The 17,561-nt window shown below is 51.5% G+C and overlaps 1 protein-coding gene across 1 annotated transcript in view; it reads right to left on the reverse strand.

Moving 5' to 3' along the window:
- Positions 1-443: 443 nt before the first annotated feature.
- stxbp1a (syntaxin binding protein 1a) overlaps positions 444-17,561 on the reverse strand; it is an 18,126-nt gene continuing 1,008 nt past the window's right edge. Inside the window, 19 exon segments of the mRNA XM_067249964.1 lie at positions 444-2,041; positions 6,553-6,707; positions 7,241-7,326; positions 10,415-10,516; positions 10,740-10,849; positions 11,093-11,231; positions 11,591-11,671; positions 11,903-11,968; positions 12,088-12,151; positions 12,552-12,659; positions 12,872-13,002; positions 13,191-13,275; positions 13,548-13,696; positions 13,928-14,031; positions 14,450-14,528; positions 15,084-15,160; positions 15,411-15,492; positions 16,006-16,017; positions 16,019-16,056. Of these exon segments, the coding sequence (XP_067106065.1) occupies positions 1,959-2,041; positions 6,553-6,707; positions 7,241-7,326; positions 10,415-10,516; positions 10,740-10,849; positions 11,093-11,231; positions 11,591-11,671; positions 11,903-11,968; positions 12,088-12,151; positions 12,552-12,659; positions 12,872-13,002; positions 13,191-13,275; positions 13,548-13,696; positions 13,928-14,031; positions 14,450-14,528; positions 15,084-15,160; positions 15,411-15,492; positions 16,006-16,017; positions 16,019-16,056 (1,751 nt within the window). The 3' untranslated portion in view covers positions 444-1,958.

Consider the following 17,561-nt stretch of genomic DNA (forward strand, 5'->3'; position numbering starts at 1 on the left):
CCAAACTGCAACCTGTGTGTTGACTTCCCTCTGTGCCCTACATATAGGCTTATATTTTTCTATATATATATATATATGTATATGTATATATCTTGAGCTCCGTGCAGTTGTGGCCAACTAGAAACTCGTCATATCTATGACTAGCCTACCGGTACGTAAAAAAGGAGTGCCCACCCGCGAAAATCATGTGCCGCTAACAATTGTATGGCGCCAAGTATAGGTAGAAGGCATGTTGTTCCAGGGATATACTATTTAGCTAGATGGTCCGCAAGTTTTTTTTTATTGGCTAAGTGGTCCTTGGTCTGAAAAAGTTTGAGAAACACTGCAATAGAGCAAATGGCACACTAGAACAAGACCAGTTTATAAAGGTACTGTAGAAAGGCAGAACACCAGGATATAAAGCATTAATATTCAGAGTCTGTGGTATTGTAATGGAAGCCAATTTATTAGATAGCCTTTAGTACACTGGTACACATGAAGTATTCTTTTGTTTGTGCTTGAACACTCGCAAACATAGATTTCCAATAAGTTAAACATGTTTAGGACAGACTTAATGTTTCATTTATTAATATTTGTCTCTGATAAATAACTTTTATATAAATTAATTGAATAGACAGTGAACGATAACACAACAGCAAATGATAACAGAAGAAATAATACAAATTGAAACAAAGCGTTGACAGAAAACGCATAGTGCAATATACAACCAGTTTGGCCAGGAAACGGAAAGAAAGGGGACAAATAAATAAAAACGTTAATAATCTGGGTTACATTTCTTTGCAAAGCCATTCACCATTGGAAGATTTAACAGCGCACCAGAGGAGAAACCTACAGACAGATGAACGAAATATAGATATTAGTTATTATTTAGTTGACCACTACAGCTACAGCTAAAACAGCACAAACACAGCGGCTTCACATTGGCTTTGTTTCTACTTTTTTCGTTTTTTCATTTTGAAAGGAAATGTTTCACTACTTCACAGTCAGAAATATCACCGGTGAACAGACAGACGCTAAAACATCAACTTATGGCAGATACACAACACGCTACTCGCGCATGGAACACAGCGTTACGAACCAATGATGAGACTGAATCTGACAGGATACAATACTGAAATACACTCGGCCCTTTTAAGATAATTGTTTAAATATCCGCAAGCAGTGGCCTTTTTGACACTAAAACTTGAAATGTCTCCAGAGAAAGGAAGTGGCTGAGGTGAGTAAATACTTGCGTCCGTGTGTGGGTGAGGAGGGATGGAGGGCCCTTGTCCTCCACTACATATCTACAGGGGAGATTTCCGTTTTGAAACTGACTGACCATGGTCAAACATCACAGACTATGGAAATGATCTGTACTGTTGGGTGTTGTCTGGTCCTATTTTTTTGCCACATAATAGTTTTACAGTAACAGTCCACACAAGGGGCAAGCATGCTACTGACACAAACATCTCGAACGACCAGGGTTCTTTCCTTGTGGGTCAATGGAGGATGAAATATCTGACAGGATGAGGAGATGGTTCTACTAATGGTTCTAGGCCTCAACACACATCCCTCCTCCCCCCACTATCAATTAACTTCACACCAATAAGGTAACCAAGGGAACAAACAGAAAATCTCTACCTTTTACGCATTCTAGCAGGGTTCATAGCATACAATATAACATTTGGTACTTTCAAGTTTTAAATGGCATTTGTTGATGTTTAAACCTCTTTAAATAAGTTTATTTATTTGCATCCATTGTAAAACATGAGAATACTTGCAACAATTCTTTTGACTTTATTTGTTTTTCACATGTATTTTTTTTCATCAATGTTGTCATTGTTTTTTGTTGTTATTTTTTTTCTCAAGCAAGATGCATTCACAATAAACGTAAGATTTGGGAGAATCGTTGTCAAGGAGACGGGGACAGGGTACTAGGTTAGCGGGATTTCAGAAGCGAGAGACGTGATTGGATGATTTTAGCTTGCAACTTCCTCATCTGGTTTGTTCATGGCCTTGAGAGCATCCAACACTCCGGTAGGTGTGAAGACATGAGTCGATCCTGGAGACAAACCAACAGGAACACACACACACACACACAGATAGCCGCATTAGGACTGGCCAAACATTAGGCCTCTGGGAAAATGTGTTTTCAGCTCTTATGAATGTCTACAGTTGATGAGATTCACACAGAATGTTGATGGTGAGCCAAGAAAAGTTGAAATTATAAATCGGTAGCCATAACATTTGGTGGCTGTTCACACTGTTAGAAAGAAATCATTTGAGATTATGCTGCCTGACAAACAAAAACAAATACAAATTTTGTTACAAATTATGCTACATGCAAGTCATCTTTCAGACATGGAGGCCTGTGATTGGTTAAAAGTTAGTGATGATCACAGACCAAAGAAAGAAAAAAATTGTGGGCTTTCACATTTTGCAACCTTAACCAAGTGATTTTCCCTGTTTTGTAAAGTAATAAAACACCGCTATCGCCTTCTACCAAAGGTTGCAAAGTGTGTGTCACCCTGTGATCTTGACATGAATGTAGATCCAGTGACATAACACCTGTACTCATATAGGTGCAGAAAATCAGGTGGAATCAAGTGACCGAAACTCCTAATTACAGTGCATGCAAACATAGCAAAGCACTGCCAACAACAACAAAAAAAGAATTGAATGTTTCTTACGTTATTATTAGTCAAAGATGGAAAATCAATTAGACTCAGTTGTGAATCTATAATCGTACTAAAATAATATATATATATTAAAAAGGATAATTGAAAGGTAGGAACACAACAGCTCTGGCAAAATATGAATGACCTGACTTTTCGATAGCTGAAGACACATTTCGGACACGGCATCACAAAGGTGTTGGACCAGACAAACCAAACACTTTCCTCAACTAGTTTGTCACTATGCCGTTAATTTGATGGCTTACCTCCATCTTGAACAAACGGAGCCCTTCGTAAACAGGGCAGACAGCTGAATCAAAGTGTTGGTTTGTGCTCCACACCAGCTTCAACATTTTTTATCGGCAGTTAATATCCAGCGGTTTGTTTCTAAGGCAAAGCTGCATGTTTCCTTTCACTAAAGGACGCCTTGTATGACCTGTGGCTCTGAAACGGCTTCAATAGGGCTCTGTAAACCGGACCAGTCCGGTTCTCTTCAAGGATGGTTGTACTGAAGCGATCAAGACAAGTGTGTCATCCCAGACTCAATAGGAACAGGTAGAGACAGGAGAGGAAGAGGCGAGTCCATCTCAAGTTGGGTCACCATGGTGAGGCAGGCATCGTGGGTGGGGGTGAGGGTGGGTGGGAGTGAGTGGGTGGGTGGGGGTGTTCACTAGTCACAGAGCAACTTTGGACTGTCCTTGCCTAGTTCTCTCCCGTCTCTCTGCGTCTCAAACGTGCAGCTTTGCGGGCCCTGAGGCAGAAACAGATCACTTCCATGTTCCTCCTCCACGCCGACCACATGAGGAGGTACCAGTACAGAAACAAACATCGGTTTTAGTAAAGAAAAAAAGAAAAATGGCCGTTTTGTTTAGGAAGTGTTGGATGGTGGCAGTATGTTAGTGCCTTCATACTGCTAATGGTGATTGATCCTTACTGAGTAAAAAATATAAAAACCATGAAACTAAATGTTGGTTTGAAAAAAGTTTTTGCAGAGAAGCATGTATGGGATGGATGTCATAGCTCTATCCCAAAAATCACCTCACTGGTTTTTAAACTAAATCACCTCACTGGTTTTTAAACTAAATCACCTCACTGGTTTTTAAACTAAATCACCTCACTGGTTTTTAAACTAAATCACCTCACTGGTTTTTAAACTAAATCACCTCACTGGTTTTTAAACTAAATCACCTCACTGGTTTTTAAACTAAATTAAGAGCGAAAAGCAGACCTCCTGTAGGTTCCTGTGGTCTGTGCTTCTTGGTGTGATGAAAGTCAACATCTTAACCCTTAATCTTCGGGTCATTCTGACACATCAGTCATTGTGACCCACTGTCGTATTGCGACAACTTTACCGCATACAAAAACAAAGTGAAGCCTTTTCTTTTAACCGTCGGGCTGTCTCAGACCCCCCACATTGCGAAGGTTCAAAGAAAATTATTTTTATTTGTTTTTGTATTGGGTAAAATTGGGTAAACACAATGATGGTTCGTTATGAACCTTTGGGTCATGTGACCCGAAGGCAGCACAAGGGTTAAAGGTTGTTGACGATTAAGATCTATTGACCTACACAGGAGAGGGGGGGGGGGGTTCTGGTATCAGTACCTTACTTCACTATTTATTTTTCTTTCAACTTTTTACTTTCAGTCCTTACATTTTTAACACATAAATGTACTTTCTACTTCTGACAGACCGTTACACTGTGATTACACTGTTGTTTTTCTGGTATCAGTACTTCACAATTTTTCTGACAACCTGTGACTAAAACACTAAAAGAGGTAGTAATGGCTACTTTTTACTTATGTCAGAGCCCATACTTCTTTTCTTTAACTTGAGTGAAAAAGTGTAGTTAGCACTTCAACTTCTACCAGAGTCTTCTACCAGAGCCGGAGTTAAGAGGCTGTTGCTAGGGGCGGAGTAAAGAGGCTGTTGCTAGGGGCGGAGTTAAGAGGCTGTTGCTAGGGGCGGAGTTAAGAGGCTGTTGCTAGGTGGTGGAGAGGGGAAAGAACAAAAACAAGAAAAAAAAAGACTTGATAAAGAGAGTGTTTTCTTGAAATCCAACAGTAACTCAATAACCTACCCTGAAAGAAAAGCATTCCATAAAAACATGATTGTCTTGGCGTGTTACTTAGGAGAAGAAGGAGAAAATGAATCCAACAGTAACAAATAAAAAAACATGGATCTCGGGGGTAGATTAAATCTTCGCCAAACATGATCAAATTTGGGGGGGTCAGGGGGTGCGAAACAAGCTGAGAGGAACCCAGGCTGGGGGGGTGGGGCAGGAGGGGGGCGATTTAATCCACCCAGCTAGAGATGATGGTGGGAGGTGGGCTGCAGGGATGGGGTCAGGGCTCCTGTTGGCATGGCAACTCAACCTCAGCGTCACTCCCTATAGGCCCAGCGCCAGCAAACACCTCTTCTACCTGCCAACAACGACTGGGCCGGGCCTATTGGCTGATGGGAATCCCCGGCTGTGTTCTGATTGGCTGTTGGCCTACAGGGGGTGGGCCTGAGGTAAGGGGGCCATGCAGTGATAGGAGGATGAGCCTCATCCATGAGGGGGAGTCATTAAACAGTCACTGAGTGTAGTGGGAGGAGCAACAACGGAAAACAAAAAGGAAGCCCTTATGCTGTTAGAGGAGTTCAGAAAGGGCTTCTTTGAGCGGCTGCCTTTACTTTGTCAGAGTGTGAGATTCTCTCTCTCCCTCCCTCCCTCTCTCACTCTGTCTCACTCCTCAGTGGGCTCTGGGTCCTCAAAGGAGACCCTAGTGGACTCTCGGAAGTCGGGGTGTTGCAGGTCCGTTAAGAATTTGGTGGGGGTGAGCGTGTGGGTAGAACCTGCGGAGGAACAGAGGCGGCTTCACCACTCGTCGTCACGTCAGACCACTCTCTCTCTCTTTCTCTCTCTTTCTCTCTCTCTCTCTCTTTCTCTCTCTCTCTCTCTTTCTCTCTCTTTCTCTCTCTTTCTCTCTCTCTCTCTCTCTCTCTCTCTCTCTCTCTCTTTTCTCTCTTTCTCTCTTTCTCTCTTTTTCTCTCTTTCTCTCTTTCTCTCTCTCCTTTCTCTCTCTTTGTCTCTCTCACTCACTCTCTCTCTCTCTCTCTTTCTCTCTCTCTCTCTTTCTCTCTCTTTCTCTCACTCTCTCTCTATCTCTCTCTCCTTCTCTCCTCACTTCTCGGCCAAATAAGGTAAATCAAAACACTGCACAGTTCTCAACTTGCGAACACACACATACACACAGTACACAGAAACATACTGTACACGGAAACATACTGTATACAAACACACCTACACGCACACTAACACACTGCCAAAGCACAGTTCAACACAAAAACAATACCAAAATACACAGAATTCAAAGACAATAGTCTTGTGTTTACAAAGTTGGAAGCAAAAGCAGGACATTGCAGAGACAAATGATACATGTTCACTCTTAGCACACAGACTGACTAGACAGACAAGAACAGAAAAACTGGCTTTTCCATGTGCTGTACCAATAATACTACACACTGTACAATACTGCAACTTTATTCACTAAAACTAGATGTGTTTAGGAGAGCCTGAAATCAGAGTTGATCATCTAGATAAGGGCTGGTCAACCCTGCTCCTGGAGATCCACCCTCCTTTAGGGTTACACTCCAACCCTGCTCCTGGAGAGATACACTCCGTCCAGGAGTAGGGTTGGAGTGTAACCCTACGGGAGGGTATCTCTCCAGGAGCAGGGTTGGAGTGTAACCCTACAGGAGGGTATCTCTCCAGGAGCAGGTTTGACCGACCCTAATCTAGATAACGTGCTTGGTGTGTGTGTGTGTGCCTTGTCGGACCATACCATTATCTCTACAGGGGACTCCCAGCCCCCCTGCGCCCAGCGCTCAGTGGCGCCCCCCCCGGAGCCAGACTCACCAATGATAGCCTCCCACTTCCCGTTGGCCTGGGTGACTTCGTAGGCGCAGCGCATCTCGCTGAAGGACACACCTCCGATGATGAACACCATGACACGAGGCCCGGTTCGATACTCGCCCGGGGTCTTGTTCTTGTGCCAGTGCCCGTACCGGGCGCTGGCGTGAGGGAGACGCCGGGGGGGGGGGGGGGGGAGGGGTGGAGGAGGACAGGGGGAGCGTTAGTGTTGTGGATGTTCCCTATATCTCTCTATCTTTTCTCTCTCCCTGTGTTCCCTATCTTAATGTCAATGTGACCTCCCTCCCTGCTCTTGTTTTCACCAGAATCAATAATGTGTGTGTGCTTGTGAACGTGTGTGTACGTTATTTGTGACTCACAAATGCAAACAAAACCTGCCTGTGGAGTTACAGCAGGTGTCAATATCGAAGGGAGGAGGAGGGGTGAACAGGAGGAGGGAGGGGGGAGGGGAACGAGGAGTGGGCGGAGAGGAGGAAAGATAGAGGGGGAGGGAGGTGGGGGAGGTAAGGGGAGGAGGGCAGAGAGCACTGGGACTGGACTAGAGCAGAGCAGACCTGACGGCAGATCAATCATGGAGGGTGTCGGGGTGGATGATTGTGTTGGCTGGAGGGTCAGTGTGTCAGCATTCTCTCATCAGTCCCCACCCCTCACCTCACCCTGTGTGTGTGTTTACCTGACTGCGGTGGTGCTGAAGGAGGCGGAGGAGCGGGTGGAGATGTAGGGATAGTGCTTGGTGTCCAGCTTATCCTCAATGGCATCCTGCAGAGAGGGGGGGGAGGGGCAGCAAAACATGTATTTTCAAAAACTGACAGACTGACCAGTAGCTGATGCACACATGCACATATTCACACACACACACTCTCCTCCCCACACACACACCCCTCCCCACACACACACCCCTCCCAACACACTCTCCTCCCCACACACACTCTCCTCCCCACACACACACCCCTCCCCACACACACTCTCCTCCCCACACACACCCCTCCCCACACACACCCCTCCCAACACACTCTCCTCCCCACACACACTCTCCTCCCCACACACACACCCCTCCCCACACACACTCTCCTCCCCACACACACCCCTCCCCACACACACCCCTCCCAACACACTCTCCTCCCCACACACACTCTCCTCCCCACACACACTCTCCTCCCCACACACACTCTCCTCCCCACACACACACCCCTCCCCACACACACTCTCCTCCCCACACACACTCTCCTCCCCACACACACCCCTCCCCACACACACCCCTCCCCACACACACACCCCTCCCAACACACTCTCCTCCCCACACACACTCTCCTCCCCACACACACACCCCTCCCCACACACACTCTCCTCCCCACACACACACCCCTCCCAACACACTCTCCTCCCCACACACACACCCCTCCCCACACACACTCTCCTCCCCACACACACACCCCTCCCCACACACACACCCCTCCCCACACACACCCCTCCCCACACACTCTCCTCCCCACACACACACCCCTCCCCACACACACTCTCCTCCCCACACACACACCCCTCCCCACACACACTCTCCTCCCCACACACACTCTCCTCCCCACACACACACCCCTCCCCACACACACACCCCTCCCCACACACACTCTCCTCCCCACACACACCCCTCCCCCACACACACTCTCCTCCCCACACACCACCCCTCCCCACACACACACCCCTCCCCACACACACACTCCTCCCCACACACACCCCTCCCCACACACACTCTCCTCCCCACACACACACTCCTCCCCACACACACACCCCTCCCCCACACACACACCCCTCCCCACACACACCCCTCCCCACACACACTCTCCTCCCCACACACACACCCCTCCCCACACACACACCCCTCCCCACACACACTCTCCTCCCCACACACACACCCCTCCCCACACACACTCTCCTCCCCACACACACTCTCCCTCCCCACACACACTCTCCTCCCCACACACACACCCCTCCCCACACACTCTCCTCCCCACACACACACCCCTCCCCACACACACTCTCCTCCCCACACACACACCCCTCCCCACACACACACCCCCTCCCCACACACACCCCTCCCCCACACACTCTCCTCCCCACACACACACCCCTCCCCACACACACTCTCCTCCCCACACACACCCCCTCCCCACACACACCCCTCCCAACACACTCTCCTCCCCACACACACTCTCCTCCCCCACACACACTCTCCTCCCCACACACACTCTCCTCCCCACACACACACCCCTCCCACACACACTCTCCTCCCCACACACACTCTCCTCCCCACACACACCCCTCCCCACACACACCCCTCCCCACACACACACCCCTCCCAACACACTCTCCTCCCCACACACACTCTCCTCCCCACACACACACCCTCCCCACACACACTCTCCTCCCCACACACACACCCCTCCCACACACTCTCCTCCCCACACACACACCCCTCCCCACACACACTCTCCTCCCCACACACACACCCCTCCCCCACACACACCCTCCCCACACACTCTCCTCCCCACACACACACCCCTCCCCACACACACTCTCCTCCCCACACACACACCCCTCCCCCCACACACACTCTCCTCCCCACACACACTCTCCTCCCCACACACACACCCCTCCCCACACACACACCCCTCCCCACACACACTCTCCTCCCCACACACACCCCTCCCCACACACACTCTCCTCCCCACACACACCCCTCCCCACACACACACCCTCCCCACACACACTCTCCTCCCCACACACACCCCTCCCCACACACACTCTCCTCCCCACACACACACTCCTCCCCACACACACACCCCTCCCCACACACACACCCCTCCCCACACACACCCCTCCCCACACACACTCTCCTCCCCACACACACACCCCTCCCCACACACACACCCCTCCCCACACACACTCTCCTCCCCACACACACACCCCTCCCCACACACACTCTCCTCCCCACACACACTCTCCTCCCCACACACACACCCCTCCCCACACACACCCCCTCCCCACACACACCCCTCCCCACACACACCCCTCCCCACACACACACCCCTCCCCACACACACTCTCCTCCCCACACACACACCCCTCCCCACACACACCCCTCCCCACACACACCCCTCCCCACACACACTCTCCTCCCCACACACACCCCTCCCCACACACACACCCCTCCCCACACACACTCTCCTCCCCACACACACTCTCCTCCCCACACACACACCCCTCCCCACACACACCCCTCCCCACACACACACCCCTCCCCACAGACACACCCCTCCCCACACACACCCCTCCCCACACACACTCTCCTCCCCACACTCACTCTCCATCCACACACACACACACACACACCCCTCCCCCCACACACACACACACACACCCCTCCCCACACACACCCCTCCCCACACACACCCCTCCCCACAGACACACCCCTCCCCACACACACCCCTCCCCACACACACTCTCCTCCCCACACTCACTCTCCATCCACACACACACACACACACACACACCCCTCCCCACACACACCCCTCCCCACACACACTCTCCTCTCCACACACACACACACACACACACACACACACACACACACACACACACCCCTCCCCACACACACTCTCCTCTCCACACACACACACACACACACACACACCCCTCCCCACACACACACCCCTCCCCACACACACTCTCCTCCCCACACTCACTCTCCTCCCCACACACACACACACACACACACACACACACACACACACACACACACACACACACACACACACACACACACACACACCCAAGTGAGGGTTACACAAACCTCCATGATGTCCTTGACCAGTGGTGTCCAGCGAGACAGCTGATAGGTCTGCTCGCTCACACGCTCCTTCCTGTCCAGCTTCTTACCCCGGCGAAGGGTGGACTGCAGACGGAGGGAGGGAGGAGAGAGGGAGCAGTCAGTTCACAAGCAAGTGGAGCAAGAGAGAGAAGAAGAGAGAGAAGAAGAGAGAGAAAGGGAGAGAGTCAGAGAGAGAGAAAGAGACCAATAGCAAGGAGCAAAACTGTCTTCAGTCTGAAAGACGGAGGTGTTTCCTGACTGGAGGCGGGTCAGAGGTCATGGGCCAGCCAGCCAATGAGGAGCTTACGTCTGTGACGATGGGCACGCCCAGGTGGGCCATGTTGGTGATGATCTCACTGTCCTCAGGGGGGATCTGAGCGTGCTGGATCAGCTTGTTGAGGTTCTCCTCCGTGATGCCTGGACACACACAGACACACACAGACACACACACACACACACAGACACACACACAGACACACACACACACGCAGACACACACAAGTTAGATTTTCTATCCTAGTAGTGCTCGATCATTCACTCCAATTCAACATGTTATTATCTCTAACCATTAAACCCTCATCCTGAGGGTAAGGATGGGGGGGAGGGATGAGGTTAGGGATGAGGGGGAGGCAGGGCAGGGATGAGGGCAGGGCTCCTCACCGTTCTTGAGGAAGATGTAGAGCAGGATGATGCGGATCTTGTCGTAGGTGCTGACGTTAGCGTCCAGCAGGATGGGGACGATGGCCCTCATGGGGTCTTTGATCTTCTCGCCCTCCGCGTCCGTGCCCATAGCCAGGTCCTGCAACACACAACCACACCTCTCATCCCACCTCTCATCCCACCTCTCATCCCGCCCCTCATCCCACGTCCACAAAGGTCTTTAGCGACTACAGAAGGACTAACGCACTTCAGGTCTTTGCTTATCGGCTGCACTTGCTACCACGCAGTATTTGTACGACGAAAGTGTCTGCTAAATGAAGGAATGTGTGTGTGTACTGTGAATGTATCCCCAAAGCTCCCTCCTCCCTCCCAGCCCTCCTCCACCCCTCGCTCCCTCCTCCACCCCTCGCTCCCTCCTCCACCCCTCGCTCTCTCCTCCACCCCTCGCTCCCACCCCACCACTCGCTCCCTCCTCCACCCCTCGCTCTCGCTCTCTACCTGCTCCACGCGACACAGCTTGTCCACCGTTCCCTGGTAGTGCTTCATGCAGTCCTCAGCCAGCTGGAGGTGGGTGGAATACTGGGAGTACACAGAGACAATTCAGTACATACACACACACACATTGTACACACACACACAATCATACATACTGTACAAAAACAAACACACACACACACTGTACACACACACACACACACGCTGTACATACACACACTCACACACACAATCATACATACTGTACAAACACACCACGCACACTCACACACACTCACACACTGACACACACTCACACACACTGCCCTGCCCCACCTTGCTCAGCTCCTTCTGGTACTGGGGCATCTTCTTCAGCATCTGAGACAGGTCCCTCATGGTGGTCTGTTGGAGCACACACAGGGGACAGCTTAGTGGTTAGAGCCCTTTTCAAATCCCCCCCTGGACAGGCCCGGTCGGAGACTCAGGGAGTTCCTCCTGACATCCGTCAGGTGTGTCCTCACCTTCTCTCCAGCAGTGTTCATCCTCTTACTGGCTGAGAAGTCCTTCAGCTGGCGTGTCACTTCCCTGCGGAGGGGGAGAAAGAGAGGGTTAGAGTCAGCAGGTTCAGGGATGAGGGTCGAGGAGGGATGAGGGCTGTGGAGGGATGAGAAGGGATGAGGGCTGTGGAGGGATGAGAAGGGATGCGGGCTGTGGAGGGATGAGGGCTGTGGAGGGATGAGGGCTGTGGAGGGATGAGGGTTGTGGAGGGATGAGGGCTGTGGAGGGCTGTGGAGGGATGAGGGCTGTGGAGGGATGAGGGCTGTGGAGGGATGAGTGCTGTGGAGGGATGAGGGCTGTGGAGGGATGAGGGCTGTGGAGGGATGAGGGCTGTGGAGGGCTGTGGAGGGATGAGGGCTGTGGAGGGCTGTGGGCTGTGGAGGGATGAGAAGGGATGAGGGCTGTGGAGGGATGAGGGTTGACTCACTGGGAGACCTCGGCGATGTGTTTGTGTCTCAGCCCCACCCACAGGTCGTCATCCTCGTGGAGCAGAACCTCCTTCTCACGGGAGTCGCCCATCCCGCTGGTCTCATACCTGGTTCACACACACACACACACACACATAGACACACACACACACATAGACACACACACACACATAGACACACACACACACATAGACACACACACACACACACACACATAGACACGCACACGCATTCACACACACAAACACATTAAGAAATACAGACACACAAATATGGCAAAACTCAGAAACACGTGCACACGCGAGCTTGGCACGCTTACTTGTAGACGTCGTTCTCGATGGGCAGCAGATCGTAGCCCATGGCCTGGAAGGTGAGCTCGTGCAGGACAGGGGACACGGGGTCGAACGCCCGGTCCAGGATGATAAGCTGAGAACGAGCTTTATCAGGACCCTGGGGAGGGGGGGGGAGGGGCGGAGGGGGGGAGGGGGGGGAGGGAGGGGAGGATGGGTGGGTGGGAGAGAGATTGGGTTGTGATCAGGATATTGCAAAGCGCTGCTTGTCTGCAGTGACCCAGCCCCCTTCGCTCTCTAAATCTGATTTGCTCGTGAAACTCCCCTGTGTGTAGATCTCTCTCTCACCTCTCCCATGGTGGGGTCGTCCGCCTTGTACGCATCCAGCTTGTCCTGCACCAGCTGAGCCAGCGTGGCGTTGTCTTTGTAGTCCCTGAGAGGGAGGGAGGGAGGGAGGGAGGGAGGGAGGGAGGGAGGGGAGGGGAGGGGAGGGGAGGGAGGGGAGGGGAGGGGAGGGGAGGGGGAGGGGAGGGGGAGGGGAGGGGAGGGGAGGGCAGGGGAGGACACACAGATAGAAATACGACAAGAAACACAAACGCAGGAAACAGAACAGAAACAGTTCAAAACAGAAACATCCGTCCCTCACATCCTGTCCACACTAGCTCTCCGTGCCTCTGCGTGGCAGCGGCGCCCCCTGTGGCTCACCCTCGGTATCTGACGGCAGGGTACTCCTTCAGGGTGGCGCACAGCGTGGCTAACTGCTCTGCCAGTCTCTCCATCACAGGGTTCTTCAGCTGGGTCTTGTGTGGGCTGTAGAAGCTCTGGAACGCATCAGGGTTGTCCAGGGAGTACACCTACACACACACACATACACACACGCACACATTTTCAATAAAAGAAAATCATCTCGATTCGCAATTTTAAGTGTCATTTATATCACTTCTCTTTCTATTTCATCTCAATTGTAATAACTCTGGATCCGGTTTGACGATATGAACACACTCCCTGTGTGTGTGTGTGTGTGTGTGTGTGTGTGTGAGAGTGTGTGTGTGTGCGTGTGTGTGTGTGAGTGTGTGTGTGTTTACCTGTGACTCGTAGGGCAGGAAAGCGATGTTGATCTCCGTCAGCGTCTTGATGGTTTTGGAGGCTCGGCTCTTCACCAGCTCGTTAAAGAGAGGGTCCGGGCAGGCTGGGGGGAGGGCGGGGGGAGGGCGGGCGGGGGAGAGGGGGGCTCAATCCTAGCAGCTACTGTCTACTACCAGTATTTAATCCTAATCCATGCAGTATTTCCTTTAAGGTGCCACATTCTATTCACCCACTATGCTACAAAAGCACAGGGGAGAAGACACAGGCTTGTTTTTTCCTTGGAGTGAATGTCTGGATGTTCACTGAGGAGAGCTATGCTCCCTCACAGCGCCCCCCTCACAGCGCCCCCCTCACAGCGCCCCCCTCACAGCGCCCCCCTCACAGCGCCCCCCTCACAGCGCCCCCCTCACAGCGCCCCCCTCACAGCGCCCCCCTCACAGCGCCCCCCTCACAGCGCCCCCCTCACAGCGCCCCCCTCACAGCGCCCCCCTCAGGTCTGGAGGAGGACGTCAGGTACTCACAGTCAGTGAAGAACACGTGGGCGGCTTTGTATTTCGCTGAGTGGGGGTCTTTGAAGTCTCCAATCAGGGTGTGCACAGACTGGAGAGAGAGAGAGAGAGAGAGAGTGGGGGGGGGGGGGGGGGGGTGAGGGAAGAGAGAGGGAGGTCGGAAGGGAGGGAGGGGGGCGAGTGAGGGAGGTTGGAAGAGAGGGAGAGAGAGAGAAAGGGAGCCACACAGGAGAATGAAACAGGTGCGTGAGGAAGATGTGTGTTTGTGTGCGTGTGAGTCAGAGAGAGAGAGAGCAAGATAAAGAAAGAGAGAGAGAAACGAGAGGCAGAGAGGGAGGGTCAGAGAACAGGTGTAGACAGACAGGTGTTCAACACGTCCTCAGCTCCTGGTAACAGAGGACTGTGTGTGTCCATGGTAACAGAGGACTGTGTGTGTCCATGGTAACAGAGGACTGTGTGTGTCCATGGTAATGGAGGACTGTGTGTGGTGTGGGTTGGCTGAGTAAACAGTTTAGACACCGAACACAAAACCTGACACAAAGACAGTGTCCGTGTGTGAGTGTTTGTTTGTTTTGTGTGTGTGTGTGTGTGTGTGTGTGTGTGTGTGTGTGTGTGTGTGTGTGTGAATGTGTGTGTGTGTGTGTACCTTCTCTGTGGGGGTGATCAGGTAGATGGCCTCCAGGGTGGGAAGAGGCTCTCGCCGCTTGTGAATGTCCTCCACAACTAGAAGATGGAGGGAGAGGGAGAGAGAGAGAGAGAGAGAGAGAGGGAGAGAGAGAGAGAGAGAGAGAGAGAGGGAGGGAGACAAATAGAAAACGAGGACAGAGAGAGAGGACAAGCGAGAGAACCAGTCAGTAACCCCTCCCAATGCTTCCTGCATGGAGCCAGGCAGAGAATAGGGGGTGGAGCCCAGGGTCTAGGGGCGGGGCCTAGGGTCTAGGGGCGGGGACTAGTCTGCAACTGGAAGACTCACTGGTGATGCCCTCTGTCATGATGTCGGTCATCTTGCAGCAGGACGACAGCATCCTCATACTGAGCTGGTCCACAATCAGAGCCTAGGGGACACACAGGAAGTAGGTCAGAGACCAGGAAGTACATCAGAGACCAGGAAGTACATCAGAGACCAGGAAGTCTCTCAAGAACCTCGGAATTCAGGAGGGAGGGAGATGGCTGAGCGGTGAGGGAGTCGGGCTAGTAATCCGAAGGTTGCCAGTTCGATTCCCGGTCATGCCAACTGACGTTGTGTCCTTGGGCAAGGCACTTCACCCTGCTTGCCTCGGGGGTATGTCCCTGTACTTACTGTAAGTCGCTCTGGATAAGAGCGTCTGCTAAATGACTAAATGTAAATGTAAAATGTAAGTATGTGAGAGACCAGGAAGTGCGTCAGAGACTAGCAGACACACTGACAGCGTCGCAGAGACAACAGCCGACATACGGCAAAAAAAAACTACTGTTGTAGCTGTTGCTCGCCATGTCACAAGAATGTCATCGTCTGCAATGATAATAAATCATAATTCTATTAAAAAATATATATATTATAAGCAGGTAATAAATGATCTCTCGCTCACCTTCCACTCCCCCCTTCTTCTTGATCTTCTTGATGACGTCGTTCATGATCTCTGTGAACCAAAGCAGAACGAGAGGTGAGACCAGAACCTTCCGCCTCTCGGAACATCTCCCTTCACCCAGCTTACAGGTGAGTGTTATAGTGTTTGCTCTCAGCACCTTCCACAGGTCTGTCTACGGCAGAAGGTGAGGGTAACGTGTGTGTTTAGGTTGTCATTGGCAGGAAGGTGGCTTGTTGTCGTGGAGGAAGAGTGACAGTGACACTGAAGCAGGAACAGGGGGGGTGGATTCCTCCCTTGACTACTGATATAACCTGGTGTCATCCCAAAATCATCCCCTCCCTCCCCCTCCCTCTCTACCCTCACTCTCCCTGCTTCTCTCCCTCTCTCTCCCTCCCCCTCTCTCCTGTATTAGATCATGGATGTGAGGTTCACAGTGTGTGGTGTGCGCTCATGCATACACTGCTAGCTTTGATATCCCTCCCGCCCTCTGCATAAGAGTGAGCATATGGCTTCTTCCATCCACTATCTGTTCTGTTTGAGTGTCTATTCTGTGTCCACAAATATCATTTTACTGTCCGCCATTTTGTGTGATGTACTGAGGAGATTTTTGCAGGATGCCACAGCTACAGTGAATGTCCACTGGTTAAAGGAAGTGGTTTGGGAAGTGGAACATGAGGGTGTTGTTAATGAGGACAGGGACTGAGGAAGGTGTGTGTGTGTGTGTGTGTGTGTGTGTGTGTGTGTGTGTGTGTGTGTGTGTGTGTGTGTGTGTGTGTGTGTGTGTGTGTACTAAACAGCCTGGGGGGGGGCAGGTCTCTAGAAAGCACAACCGTTCTCACAAAATGGAGGAGGGAAAGAATCAGCATGGACGACTTCTGCATGTCATTCCACATCGGGATTGATGAGGCTCTGTTAGAATCCATAATGCTGACAAGAACCTCGGAATTCAGGAGGGAGGGAGATGGCTGAGCGGTGAGGGAGTCGGGCTAGTAATCCGAAGGTTGCCAGTTCGATTCCCGGTCATGCCAACTGACGTTGTGTCCTTGGGCAAGGCACTTCAACCCTACTTGCCTCGGGGGAATGTCCCTGTACTTACTGTAAGTCGCTCTGGATAAGAGCGTCTGCTAAATGACTAAATGTAAATGTAAATTCAGGAATCAACCTTCAGGAATTCTTACACGAAAGAAGCAAAACGTACCGGTACTTTCTTAACAGAAACAAATATATCCCCCTAAACACGTCCCCTTCTCTTACGCAGCGGCAGGACTGGAATAATCCCATCCACTGGTCTGGGATGAGGCGGCCATGTTGGCACAGCAGGCTAGCAGCGGCGTTATTAGCTAGCTCGCCTTGTTTACCATCAGGCTAAAGTATCAGTATAAATCCTCTCAGAGCGGCTCATCAGTGAACATGGAGCCACGTAGCTGCAGACACAGACCCTCTAAGCTCCTGAGAGCAGCCGACATCTGGCTGCAGAGGGATGCGGTGGGATTATCGCAGATTAAACAGGACGTGCGCGTGAACGGGGGTGTTTGTGGAGACTAGAAGGCCATTTA

This window comes from Osmerus mordax, chromosome 14 (assembly GCF_038355195.1).
Source record: "Osmerus mordax isolate fOsmMor3 chromosome 14, fOsmMor3.pri, whole genome shotgun sequence".
In the NCBI taxonomy this organism is placed as follows: Eukaryota; Metazoa; Chordata; class Actinopteri; order Osmeriformes; family Osmeridae; genus Osmerus; species Osmerus mordax.